Genomic DNA, 13,621 nt, shown 5'->3' with positions numbered 1-13,621 from the left:
GATAGGAAACCGTCCTCGTGCGCACGTCCTCTTATTTATCATACGGCCCGCCGCTCCGTTGACCACCCCGACTCGCGACAGATGGTTCTATCGCGATAACGCATGGGACGCGCCGTCATTAAGGGGACTCCTCGCGATTGTTGCACCTATCCCCTTGCTTTCTTACATTCTACAACTGTTGCGTCTCGCGATCCGAAACGACGACCGCGACGACGTTCTAACCCGCGGGCGCGAATTCCGTACCTAACGTACCTCAAGGTAGGCCACCGAAGACTCCCGCGTTCCTCTTAATTCCTTTAGCCCCCGGGGTGAAAATTCTCTTTCCCATCATCCTATCCCGGAATTAATCTGGTCCAGCTTCGCTGCGACGTACGACCTCCTTACACCCGGATGAAAGATGTGCCGCACGTAACGTGTAATATACAAATACCGCGATAGACGCGGAACTTCTTGATCACCGTCGCACTACGCGGGAAAACATTATTATCCGATTCTACCTACGTCCGCTCAAAAATTCACCGCTTTCGCTTGTCGTTTGGAAACCTTCGAACATCATCGAGTCGCTACAGCAACGACCGTACCGCATCGACCGGTTCGTATGTTCGTACACCATGAGGATGAAAGCGCACTAGCTATCCACGGGAGGAATTTGGAGGGGGGCGTGTTCAAAAAGCGATAAGTTTTGCGTTGCGTCTTTGAAGTTGCGCGCACGGGTCTTCTACCCCGTAAACAAGTCGAGAGGGAATATTTTGACGTTAATTGCTCCGCAATGTACGACTACGGATATACGTTGAACATATACATATACCTAACGATAGAGGCGGTGAAAAGTAGCGAGCGTCGATTTATTGTAGATAAAATGTGTGTTACGGGAGCATGATTTTGCTAAGCCGGTCGAACCCGATATCACGTGTTCACAAGTACCACTGTACGCAACCGCGATCCCGACTCACCCGCAACGCGACGCGACGGTCATTCGAGTCGATCGCTGGCACATTGAGCGAAAACTAAATTTGAACGAGGGATAATTCGACTCGAACGAGCTTCCTCAAACTCCATGAAATCGCACGAGCCGTGCGTAACTTACCACTAGCAGCTTTGCAACGTCGAAGCCGTTGCGTCTCTACTCGCTCGCGTACCTTTCCATCTCGAAGCGGAGTGTGCCGATATTGCAGCAATCCGTTTGCATAGTAACCGATGCGGAGTGTACATGATTCTTCGACTTTCGAAGCGAAGCGATCCCGTATTTTTGGAGACTTCTTTGTAAAGCCTCTGCGCGGGCAGGCAGAGCCTTGTAACGCGGTGACTCGGCTGGTCAGCGATCATGACTTGTCTTTGGAAACGGATCAGTGAATTCGCATTCCGTATAAAATTATCGTCCGTATAATTCCGTATCTTCGGGTCTTTGCGCGTAGCAACAGCGCATCGACTATGCTTGCTCCCGATATCGGACGATGTCCAGGAATTCCGATGATTTCTCATCGGACGGATTCACTTCACTTGCACGTCGTTCCAAGTGAGAAGAGGGAAACGAATCGAAAAACAAAAGAAAAAAAAGAAAGGGGAACTCCCCGGAGTCGCGCGGGCAGCGAAGGAAAAAGAAACATCCGACGAACGGACGCCGTCGTCCGTGAACGTATGAATATTTGACGAATTGTCAATTCGACAATGAACGTTTTTCTCGCAGATATTTCCGATTTCTCTCAACGGTATAATGCCAGGGCGAAAAACAATCACGTGGCCGTAATTCGAAGAATATACACATATAATTACAAAGTTGGAATTATCAGGTGAAATTCGTGTTTACCTTAATTTATGTGGCAGAAGGCATATAGGTAGGCAAGAAATATTCCCTCGGGGGTATTTCGGGCGGGTCGTTAAATTCCTTGGTTAAAAAATAAGCCTTGTGCGGACGGCTGGTTGCCGATACGGGGCGGCGGTGAGTTAGACGCGTTTCGTCTCGATCGCGTGCACTTGTACCGCGTGCTGCGTCTTACGTCGCTAACAGCAGTCCGAGATGGAGTTTATAGGTTTTCGCCAGGAGCGCATGAGGCGAGGATCGCCCACGATAAGCGGACGTCGCGCGCGGCCCAACCAACCTTACGCAACGAGAATAACTCATCGCTGCTCGTCGGTACGTCTCTACTTCCAACGGCGACTTCGCTTCGGTATTATCGGCGCATTATCAACAGCGAAGATCGTCGCGAGGACAAGAAGAATGCGCGAAAAGAAATAGCCGAGCGAAAGGAAGCGTAACGAAAAAATGAATATCGAATGAATATGTATAACGCAGCGCAGCGCGTACGCACACCATCGTCGACGGGTGGACGTATCGCGTCGCGTTCGTGGCGTTGGAAACTGCGGAGTCACAATTATTACATTCGCTTCCATACGAACGTATAGGTAGACGTGTTTAATGTAAACAGATTTATTCAATGGCAACGGCGAACCGCCCTCCGTGATAATAAAGTTTAGTTACGCCGGCGAGGAATTTCCCTCTCCGCGGTTAATAAGAACTTGGATCGTTTCGCGTTATCGCGATACTCGGCGTACGGTGATGCGGCATGTATACATCCGATCTATACAATACGTAACACACCGCACGCGCGTCGACCAGTCGACTATTTTTTCGCTTTTTAAAAATCACGTTGATAAAGAAGGGAATTATTTATCCGTAACCGTATCGCAAAGCGTTCCATTGTATAAACACGTGTCATCCAACTTGCCCTCGTCCCTTAAAATAGGCAAATCCGATCGGAACTGATTACCATATTCATTTAGCGACAGCGAAGGTCCTTCCTTTTCTTCTAATCTTCGATCTGACTGATTATAACTAGATGGTAGCACGCGAGGCGACGCTCGTCTGCATCGTTCATCTCTCTCTCTCTCTCTTTATCTTCGCGTTCCGACGCACACACGCACCCTAACTGTCAGATATTCGTCAAAATCCGGGGACGATCGATCGTTCGTCGGAGAGTCCAGTCCGTCGGACGGACGACGTGTCGAACGATTTCCTTCGTTCACCCGGTAGCCGGCGGGAATTACGTATACATGTATGATATGGCGATAGTTTTGAGCCTGAATCTTTTGAATAATAGATGGACAAGCCTTGTACCGCTGCTGCACCCGTAGTAATTTTAGACCGAATGCAGGTCGACCGTACGTACGTCACACCGCTGCTTTCATCGATAATTCAACTCTGTGGGGGTCCCTGCAGCAGCTTTTCGTGCATCGTCTTTGATTGACGCGTTTCGGTTTCGGTACGAAAGTGGTTTAAACGCGGTTAAACTCCATCCGTTGGGAAGTGCTCCGCGTGAAAGGTCATAAGCGAAACGGTGTTGCTTTGTCACAATTCACCGCTAGAAATAGACGACCGAGTTTGTCAATTAACCGAACGTTTTTGCCGCCTCCTACCCGTCCCCCTACCCCCGGAGAGGTTTAATCCGATTTATTTTCGCCCCTGCAAAATTGCGGTAGGAGTTTCGGTCGGGATCGACCTTACGTACGCCGGACGTATGCACACATGCACATGCGACTGAATATTTTCCATCGCATCTTCCGACCGAGCGATGCACGCGGTATTAAAAGGCTTTTCGGAATATACCTGCGCGTTATAAATTCAGACGAAGCTGTACGTCGGTGTATAGGTATGTAAATACGTTCACCCGACGCGCTATCGACTCGCGAAAATCATCTTTCCTAAATAATTAAAGCGCACGATCCGCGCCGCGAGATACACCTTTGAATTACATTCGCCGCATCGTTGACACAAAGTTTACGATACGGTGTGTTTTATTAGAGTAAATCTAGTGCGTTTTGCGGACGCGAATGGTGCGGCAGGTTGCAATAAGTACACGCACGAGTGGGGGGTGTACCTGGAGCAACGTGTGACGGACTCGCGCGCGTACTCGCGTACTTTTATTAGCGTTGGGTCGAATGTCGCGTGTACGAACAATGTGCACGGATGCAGCGTATATTGCATTTATAAATATATATGCAAACGTATGTCTGCTCGGAGACTCCTACGCAACGAAACGCGCTGCGGCAAAAAGAAGAAAAAAAAAAAAGAGAGAAAAAAAAAAAAAAAAAACAGAGGAAAGAAAAGCAAAACTTAACGCCACGCCACGCGATTCGAGGCGCACGATTTATCGATCATATCCACTGCGAGCTGCACGCTGTGCATGTCGGATATAACTCGAGCTGCTCGCGTTAACCCTTTTGATAATTGAATACCGAGCGACCACGTCGAATATTTAGAAATTCGTGCCATCAACTCTTCGAAACGGTAGCGATATGTATGCTACGCCAGAAATGAGTGTACACGAGTCGATTGTGCGTACGAAAATTTAGCAGGTCGATTATCGATCGATAAATCTCTCCGCGCCGATAATGACGTCGACGGCGACGATGATGAAATTACCGAGCGTTATCTTCTCCCCCAGCGCGAAGCTGGATAGGTCGGCCTCCGTTTACACGAGGAATCCGCAAACGAGAACGCAAACAAACAAGCCGCCTCCGCCGAACACACGGCTAACTCCAGCCGGACAACTGTTGCTCTTGCATGCATTATTGCGCCATTACGAGCACACTGCAGTCCGACACCTAAGCTTACACGTATAATTCCTCGACACATACGGGGGGGGGGGGGGGGGGGAGTGAGTGACGTATACCTACGTGTTGTATGTACCCGCGGTACTTCCACCGCAGCACTCCGTTCGCTGTAAAAAATTCTCTCTTTCACTCGACCAGCTGAATATCACGGAGACAATGAGCGGCGGGTTATCTCGCTATCGGAAAACGGAAATTCAGAGGTTTCAGTTTAGGGTGGAGTATAGATTCGGGAGGTATCGTTGGAACGAAGAATCGGGAGAACGGACTACTTTCAATCTTTGATTACTCGATTCTGAGCATCGGAGATCATGACACCGTGACAACGGGTGACACCTTGAAATTACTGCTGATGGGGTTCGAACCTTTCGAATGGAATTTAACCTGAAGCCGAATTTTGCGGAAATAAACAGCGATATTTGGACGCGTGCAGCGAATGTTTGAATCGCAGAAGACGCGGGAGAGAGGGAGGTAAAGAAAAAACGAAGTGGTAGGACCAGTTGTGAGTATTTTACAAACTTGACGAGATTTGCTTACAAATCAGCGTCATTAAAAAATTCCGATAAACGGCTCCTATACATACCGTCTCGTCACTCCCCGTACATCCACTTTCTCGTTTTGTGCGGAGCAAAACCTGCTTTTTTTTTTTTTTTTTTGGCGCGATCAAATTTGCGAATCGAAACGATCGTCGTCAATAACCGTAAAATTTGTTTATTCTCGTGATTTTTCATCGGCTGAAACGAGATCGATTCCAGAAACCGCGCGTCCGCTATCGATCCGCTTTTGTTCGAATAACCGCTTGACCGGAATGTAAAATCGGCTGACTTTTCCTTGCGTCGGTAAATAACGATCAATCGAATACTGAAAATCCTTGAACCGTGGGCTCCGCTGTGCGCGGCTCGCAAGGGGTGAATATCCGATCTCGTAAACACAACGATCCACCGATCACGCCCAGCTGGACGAACCGGACCAGTTTTCGTTTAACAATTGGTATAAAAGATCGGGGGCTTACGAAAAGTCGCCAGTAACAGTGAGGTTCGGTTAAACGAGATGCAGTCGCACACCGTGGGATTCTTGTTGGCGGTTTGCGCGGCGTCCTGCACCGCCGCCAAGTGTCGTCCGGGAGGTGGAGACACCCCGGAATCTTATATCTGCGAGGGAATCACCGACCATGCGGTAATTTCTTACGAGTTAGATCGACGGACGACGAAGATTCCAGCGATGACAACCCCGCATTTCGTGAACATTTGAAATTGAGGTACAATTTCTTCGTTTGCAGGATTTGAACACGATACCGGCGTCGGCTCGGAGGATCACCATAGTGAATTCGAGGATTCCTACGATTCAGAGAGGCGCCTTTGCGAGGTTCGTCGATTCTCTGGTTTCGCTGAACATAACGAACTCGGCGGTGTCCAATCTCCAGGCGGGTGCTTTTACGGGACTCGGCGAACTTCGCCATCTTATTCTCAACCACAACGAGATAAAGTCGATAAAAACCAACTGGATCCAAGACCTTCCGAAACTGGAGACCCTTCACCTCTGGCGCAACCATATAAACGAGATCGAGCCGGCGGTTTTCGACCACTTGCCGCAACTCGAACTCCTGGACATCGCTTTCAACGTAATCGACCATTGCATCCCTCCGGAATCGCTCGGTAAACTGAAAAATCTGAAAATAGTGTACGTCACCGGCAACCCATGGCCTCTGAGATGCCGCCCCCCGGTGATTTTCCACCTCGAGAATTCCCACGTTCGTCTCGTCAACACCTGGGGTTACACCCACGTCTTCATCGAGGAGTGCCTGGCCCACGAACCAGCCGCGAAGTACGACGACGTGGCATTGGACAAATGCGTCGCCGATCACGTCGCCAATTCCCGTAACCGCGATCACCGCTGATCTCCAACTTTTCGAATGTCGTCGAAAAGTTATCACGTAGGCTCTGGATATCCTTCGATCATTTCCAATTACTCGCAGCAGTATCGTTATCCGATGCTGTCTTCTAGCGATACGTATAATTTACACTGACAATAAGTAACTACGTATTATTACACTATGCATATCTAATATGAATAGACGAGTTGAAAAGTTTTATTAAAACCTGAGATGTCGGTGTAATTATTCGTAAGCGCGAATTATGCAATCTGTTTGTTCGACACGGCAATGATTCAGAGGATATACTGCAACATCGCGATCGTTGCAGCGACGGATAAAGGTAGGTACGCCGAGATCCGGACGGTTCATCCGCTGCGAACGGGTGTAGGGAGGCGCGCGTTGAAATACGGAACAATGGTTATTTAAAACGAATCGATCAGCCCTAGAACCGCGACTCCCGAACTACGCGACTAACACAAATTTTACTCAACTTGGCGCTACTCCAAAGCGCATCGAGCAGCAGCGCTTGGCGCTTTTTCCGCTCGGCGAAAAATCGCGAATTTCATACGTGCACGCATATAAATATAGTTCCATCTACCTCCACGGTGTATAATATAGGTAAAAAAATCGAAGCCTTCCGATCTCGTCAATTCTCGCCTCTTCGAACATCTAGTAGGCATCTCACTAGCATAATTCGCACGAATTGTAACTAAAATAGAAAGAGTTCGCTGACTCGACTCTCATTTCTTCGAAAAAGTGTTTCGCTAATGCACGGACGAGGTAGCTAACCCGCACGGGTAGGCGGCTGAAGAAATCGTTCGATTCTTCGGCAGAAGGAAACTGCAGCCCTGATTTATGGAGAGAGCGATTCTCCGAGCGGGAATCAGGAGAATATACATCGGGTCGTCGGAGCGCGAACAGAGCTCAAGCGTACCCGAGGCATAGGTATTACGCAGAATGTTCCAGTTCCCACGCACCTATATAATGCCGAGCGTACAGCGCTTGAACTACGACACCGCCTGATGTACGTACGTACGTACATTCCAGGAAACAGTTTCGATCGTTATTTCGGATTTTTTCAACGCTTCGAAACTCGTTTAAAAATTCACAAGCGTCTGCAAATTTCAAAAGGAATAAGGGTCGGACTAGATACGCTCGCATCCTTCGGTTCGCCGTTTACGAGCGATTCGCAGAGAAGGGTATCCGATCTGATTCAAAAGTACGTAGATCCGTGTAGTTAGACGCGAAACCGAGGTTGCCACGCTGTAATTTCTATCTGGGGCAAATGTTGGGTGATCGCGAATGTAATCGGTAGTTTTATACCCCGTAGAAACGTCGGTAACGACGGCGCAGATCCGGCCCGCAAACTTATCGCGTAATTCTCTACGGTCTGCTCGTAGGTACGATGATTGTTGGCGGTACAACACGGTTTGGTCTAGCCCAGTTTACCCGGGTCTGTTAGCCGTACCGGCTGTGCCGCGTCCTCCTACGGACGACGTGAATGTTTCAGGAATCGCGAGAGTCCCCTGAGCGTAGCGAACGCGACCGTTGGATCTGGGTGATTAATCATCGTCCGTGCAGTTCGGCAAGGCCGTCGCGACCGGTAGGGCTTGGCTTCGGATGCGTTGGGAAAAATTATACAAACCGGAAGAACTTGGAAGCAATTCAGGAAATTACCCCGTGAAACCATCAGAGCACAGTTACGGGCGATTGATTGATTGAAAAACCGATCGACGGACATCAACTCTTCTGACGAAGCAATTAACCGCGTTATCCTCCCTTGCTCGTTTTTTTTTTTTTTTTTTTTTTTTTTTTTTTTCTTTTTTCTTGTTTCTCGTTTTCCATTTCTCTGTTTTTCATTCGCTTTAGCCAACTCTTGGCGCGCCGAAATGCCGTTCGAGTACAAAAACAGACGTACCCCCGAACGTTCGTACCTCCTGGGTAAGAATTACGGGGTATGACACAGCCGCGAACACGGGCGAGTTCTCACTCGGCACCCGTGTGCGCGCTCGTTCTTCGAGCAATCAACATCCGTCCTCCGTAATAAATATAAAAGTCCGGCGAAGGTTGGGCAGGCAGCGTAGCGAGGGTGATTCCGAATCCGGAGGGTAAAAGCGGCGGGCAATGCCGGTGTATATTATTTGGCGAAATTCCAGCCGGCCGCGAGGCTCACTTCACGTTTTTCATCTTAGCACAGTTTTGCCGAACAAAAGGTGAAATACGTGCCCGCGCACGCTTATACCGTTCGACGGTGGTTCCCGTGCGACTTTTCCACTTTTTTGTTTATTAATTCCCCCGCCCCCCGCCCCCCGCCCCCCGCCCCCCCCCACCCACCACCCCGCGCCCCTATTCGCCGTTAACCATCCACCCGCACCCCGATCAAAAACCCCCAGCGGACACAGCGCGAGCTATCAATTTTCCGTAGTCCCAGACGTAAAGATGAATAAAAGAGGGACGTGTGAAATAAATCTGTGCGAAAAGTCGAAACTTTCCCGTTCTCAAAAGTACCTGCAGCTAATCGACTTAATTGATCCAATCGAATCCCCCCCTCCGAAAGTCGATCCTCCCCGTACCCGCGGCGGGTATATATTTTACGTAATCCTGTAATCCCGGCAGCTGTCTCTGTTCGTTTCTCGGAAGCATATACCCTCTCGTAGATCCTTGTCAACAGCCGAGGGACCGGGTACAAGGATCCAGACTGTTTGCGACGTTTCGGCGTAGAGCTAGCCGCGGCAGAAGTGAAGTTAGCGAGGGTGCAGCTAGGGCGGTAGTAACCGGGCCATTAATCGACGCCATATTGGCTGCGTCTATAGCGGGTCCTTTCTTCCCTCTCCCCCTCCGATCCACCCCTCTTCCTTTCTCTTTTCTTCTTCCTCCTTTTCATCCCCCGACCCAGCCTTACTCCGTCCCGCGGGCGCCGCGGCACCTAGGAGTCTCGGCTCGTCAACCCTCCAACTTGGAAATTGCTTCCCTCGTTTATAACCGGGACACCGTCTGATCTTCCCTGCCTCCATCCTCAACCGGCGAACCCCTCCCCGCCGTCTCCCCCGCCCCCGCCCCCGCCCCCGACCCCTCGCATCGCACTCGGGTACGTCGACACTTTTCGGATGTCATCGCCCCCTAGACTCTCGCATCTCTTGTCTTCTTTGTACGTAATTTTGTTTTTCTTTCTTCGATTATCGTCGTCGTTGTTATCGGTTCATTCGATGTCTGTCGGCTCCAACTCAAACTACCTCAAACGAGAGGGTCACGCTCGGAGCTACGGATGTAAGGGAGATGAGGGAATCGGCAGTCCGTCCACCCTCGATCTCCGTATAGGCGGATTTCTATTTGCCGTACACAGACACGTCTACTTTCTGGAATAACGTCACGTTGCAAGTCTAAAGTGGATGGACGTAAACGCAATTCGCGCTGTCACGTTTCGCTAATTACTTTTCCGTCGTATAGTCCCGCGCACCAACGTTACGGGAAATTACACGAGCTGCATCGGTGCAGTGTCTCTCACGTGACGCCCGTATATATACCTGTACGTAGACGAATCCTATACAGAGATTATACCCGAACGCGCACCTCGGTCCGTCCCTTAACAGCAAATTATTGCAGTCGGCTGCTACGCGCCCCCTGGAACTTGACGGCTCTCCAATTACACCTTTCGATTTCAATTTTGCGAATGCGCGTGATTCCTCGTCTCGTAGAATTTCGAGGTGACATAGATTCTGGTAAAAAGGGTTGAACGACAAACTATACGCTTCAAAAAAAAATCCAGGGATTGGCGCGCATGACGGGCTGTCATTCGCCGCGGTACTCGACACCAATGCACTCACATAACCAGCTCTTCAGCAAAATTGCAACGCGGTTTACAGTAGGTTCGAAGGTAAGCACGCGCGTCTTGAAGGTCGATGTAATAAAAGGCTTTGAACGAGGCTTCAAAGAGCCCGTAAAGCTGTGTCGTACGACGAAGAAGTTCCTCCGACCTACACATACATAATTCGGTTGCGACGATCCACCGGTTGAAAATTGAGAAAGAAAGAAGAGCAAAATGAAAAGGGAGAAAAATATTTTACACCTATTATCGAAAGGTTAGGTTAGGGTCATTCCGAAGGCGCGTTATAAAATTCACGTTCCACCTACTACGGCGGGGTGGTTATAATACGAGGTAATTAAATGAAATTAACGAGTTTATTTTTCACGCGTAAAAAGATCCAACGGTTCGTCCGGTGTGAGCGATAACAATTGTGACGCGGCAGAGAGAGAGAGAGAGAGAGAGAGAGAGAGAGAGAGAGAGAGTGCGTTATGTCATGTGAGAGGAACAGAAGCGGAAGGAAAAGAATGAAGAGAAAAGGAACCCGCCACCTCCCCGTGTACTCGCTCCCTGGCAATCACGCGCTGCTGCAGGAATCGCTAATTCCGGTAACACAGCGGTAAGCAAATTCTATGACTCGCTCTCCGCGCAATCCATAGCTCGCAGTCATGCCATACGTCACACGAACGAAAAACAGACGAATAATCAAACGCGTACGTTCGCCGATTCGGTGAGTTGTGCGCGTGCGGGTACACCAGGCTCATGCCTGAATACTCCGAAGGCATAGCGCAGAGATCGCACGTTGAGATGAAGGAGGGAAGGGAGAGAGAGAGCGGAGCGGAGCGGCGAGAGCGCGGGTAGAAGGAAGAAAAGAAGAATCCAGAACGAAAAGACTAACGACGAGAGAAAGGGGAGAAAAAATCAGCGACAACAGCAGCAGCAGCAGCAGCAGCAGCAGCGGCAGCGGCACGGTGAACTAGATTATTGTCTGAACCCTGACCGCGGAATTACTTATTCGGTAAAACTCCGCGGCCGTTTTTTTCTTGTCTCTCTCGTTGTACTATCGTTATTATTCCCCCTTTTCTGATTTTTTCTCTTTCTCATCGGGGATGCGTGCAGCTCGCGTAAGCCCCGTCGTGGTCCACCTCCGAGACGAGGAGCCTCCCTTTCGCGAGCAGCAAAACAAAACGGCGAGCACCGGCCCTCCAGAGTTGAGGTAGGGAGGATCCGGGTCACAGATCACCGTACCGCGTGAGCCGAAGAACGTCTCCCCTCCCCCCAGCCGGCACCGGCCTCCCATCTCCTCGCTTACCCTCCGACTACATGGGACTCTGTTACAGGACGCGCAACTCGAGCGAAGGGTGAAACCGGCCGCCACCGAGGTTAAAGGGCGTCGGAATTCACCCGACGATTCGCTATCACACTTCGTTCCATCCGTCCCTATTTCTCCATCCTCGGTCCTTCGCGGCGAATGGGCCGTTGTAGGTGAATTCGGTATTCGCTCTTATTCGTATTTCGCGGTTCAAGGTAAAAGTCAGGTATTCGCATAGGTACGGTGAATAAAATATTTCCACTCTATATGTATAGGTATAGAGGTGTACGGATAAATCGCCTTATAAGTTGCACGGTAGCGCGGTAGTATACATTGGTCATACGTTGGCGCACTTTCCGTTCCCACGTGTGTAATTATAAAACGAAATAAAAGAACCCGCGGCAGACTTCTAATTCAGCGCGGGGGATAACGGGGGGAAGGGGGTTCTTTTTTTCCGTTGCTTTTGCGCGAGGCCGTTCCGTTGCGGAGGCAAAGATGCGTAAATAAATATTTAAATGAAAGCAAGGCGCGCGAGTCAAGCAGAACAAGACTTCCGCCACCCACTGCGGTTTTGCATTCTTCACGTTCGGAATATCTGTACCAAGTTCCTGGCGCTCTTCATTTTTCTTGTTGGATTTTTTCTACTCTCTTCAATACCCATTCGGCGCGCATTTCTACACATTTTTATTTCGTATAAACACAAGGTGCATCGGCCATCAGGAATAACGATCTTCCAGCTTTCAACTATTTACAGACACACGTACACGCACGCACTTTGATGTTCGGTGAGAAGAACTTCGAACGAATGTAAAGCCTCGTTATTGACAAGTGTGCAAGGTATTCCTGTATTTCGCAATGACTTCCCATGGATATTTTCATTCCTCCGCCACAACGGAGGGACAAAAATAAAAATAAAAAATAGAGAAAAAGAAACGTAGAAGAGGAATAACTCTTTGAAAAGTATACCAAGTATTGTAACAATGTCATTCCTTACGAAGTCATGAATCCTGCCGTATTATTTTCAAGTTTTTTCTCTGCTTTCTTTTCTCCGCGAGCATAGCAATGCGCAAATTTACGAACGGAACGGACTCCCAAACATCGGAAGCTTCGTCCCGAGGCCTTGGGGATCTCTCGAGTAGCCGGAGACAAAAAGAGCGAGGACGGAGTAGATAAAGCGGCGGAAGGACGAAAGAAGGAAAAGAAGAAGAAGAAGAAGAAGACGAAGAAAGAGAAGAGGATAGGTTCGAAGACTGCAGGTAGGTATATAAGATCTTTACGAAGGGATCGGGTACTCAGCCTCCGTTGCCCGGAGTTCATGTTCAGCTTGCGAGGTCACTGGGCAGCCCGCCCGACAACAAATCATGGCTAATGATCCGCCCGTGCTTTACCGTGGCTCGCCTAACCTTACCTCAACTTCTTTACCTTCCTCACCTTACCTCGACTTGACTTGAGTTTAACTCGACTTGCCTTACCTGGACTCGAGTCGGCACCCCCGCTCTCCGCTCTCCGCTCTCCGCTCGCCGCTCTCCGCTCCCCCCTCCCCCGCCCTCTCCCTCCATCGCTCGCCTCACACGCCGTCCGATACTCGTAATTAATCTACTTATTGTTGGAACGATATATCCGGGGCTCCGTTTTCCTGAAAACTCTGCTTCGGAGAAACGGATAAAGATCACGAGCGTTTCGCACTGAATTTCGATACGTCGCGTCGTTCCGCGGCTCGGACGGAATTGGCGATAAATTTCTATGTTACCCATGCGGTTCAATTCTGAAAGAGGGACGAAGGGAAAGCGTTTACACATCGAGAGGGTCGCGGGTGTCACGTTAAGATGCGTGGGAGCACCCGATGCACTTCGATCGTTAGGTGCACCTATACGTATTGTACGCATAGGTAGGTAATAAGGATCGCGTGGCGTCGGTGCGTCGATTCGCTCAAGAGAACGGAATGAAGTAGAATGGGATTTATTTTATTATCCCTAGGAGTGGTACACCAGCACTTCGATACGTGTTAATGTTCCTCCACGTTTCA

General features: G+C 49.6%; 1 protein-coding gene across 1 annotated transcript; it reads left to right on the top strand.

The window, feature by feature from the left end:
* The first annotated feature begins 1,137 nt into the window (after window positions 1-1,137).
* LOC105690999 (leucine-rich repeat-containing protein 24-like) lies at window positions 1,138-6,711 on the top strand. Its single transcript, XM_012409227.2, has 2 exons — window positions 1,138-5,784; window positions 5,888-6,711. The coding sequence occupies exons 1-2, from the start codon at window positions 5,659-5,661 to the stop codon at window positions 6,503-6,505; spliced, it is 744 nt and encodes a 247-aa protein (XP_012264650.2). The 5' UTR covers window positions 1,138-5,658; the 3' UTR covers window positions 6,506-6,711.
* The last annotated feature ends 6,910 nt before the right edge of the window (window positions 6,712-13,621 follow it).

This window comes from Athalia rosae, chromosome 1 (assembly GCF_917208135.1).
Source record: "Athalia rosae chromosome 1, iyAthRosa1.1, whole genome shotgun sequence".
Classification (NCBI taxonomy): domain Eukaryota; kingdom Metazoa; phylum Arthropoda; class Insecta; order Hymenoptera; family Athaliidae; genus Athalia; species Athalia rosae.
Note: the sequence above shows the minus strand (reverse complement) of the source record. Positions and strands in the feature narration are given on the sequence as shown.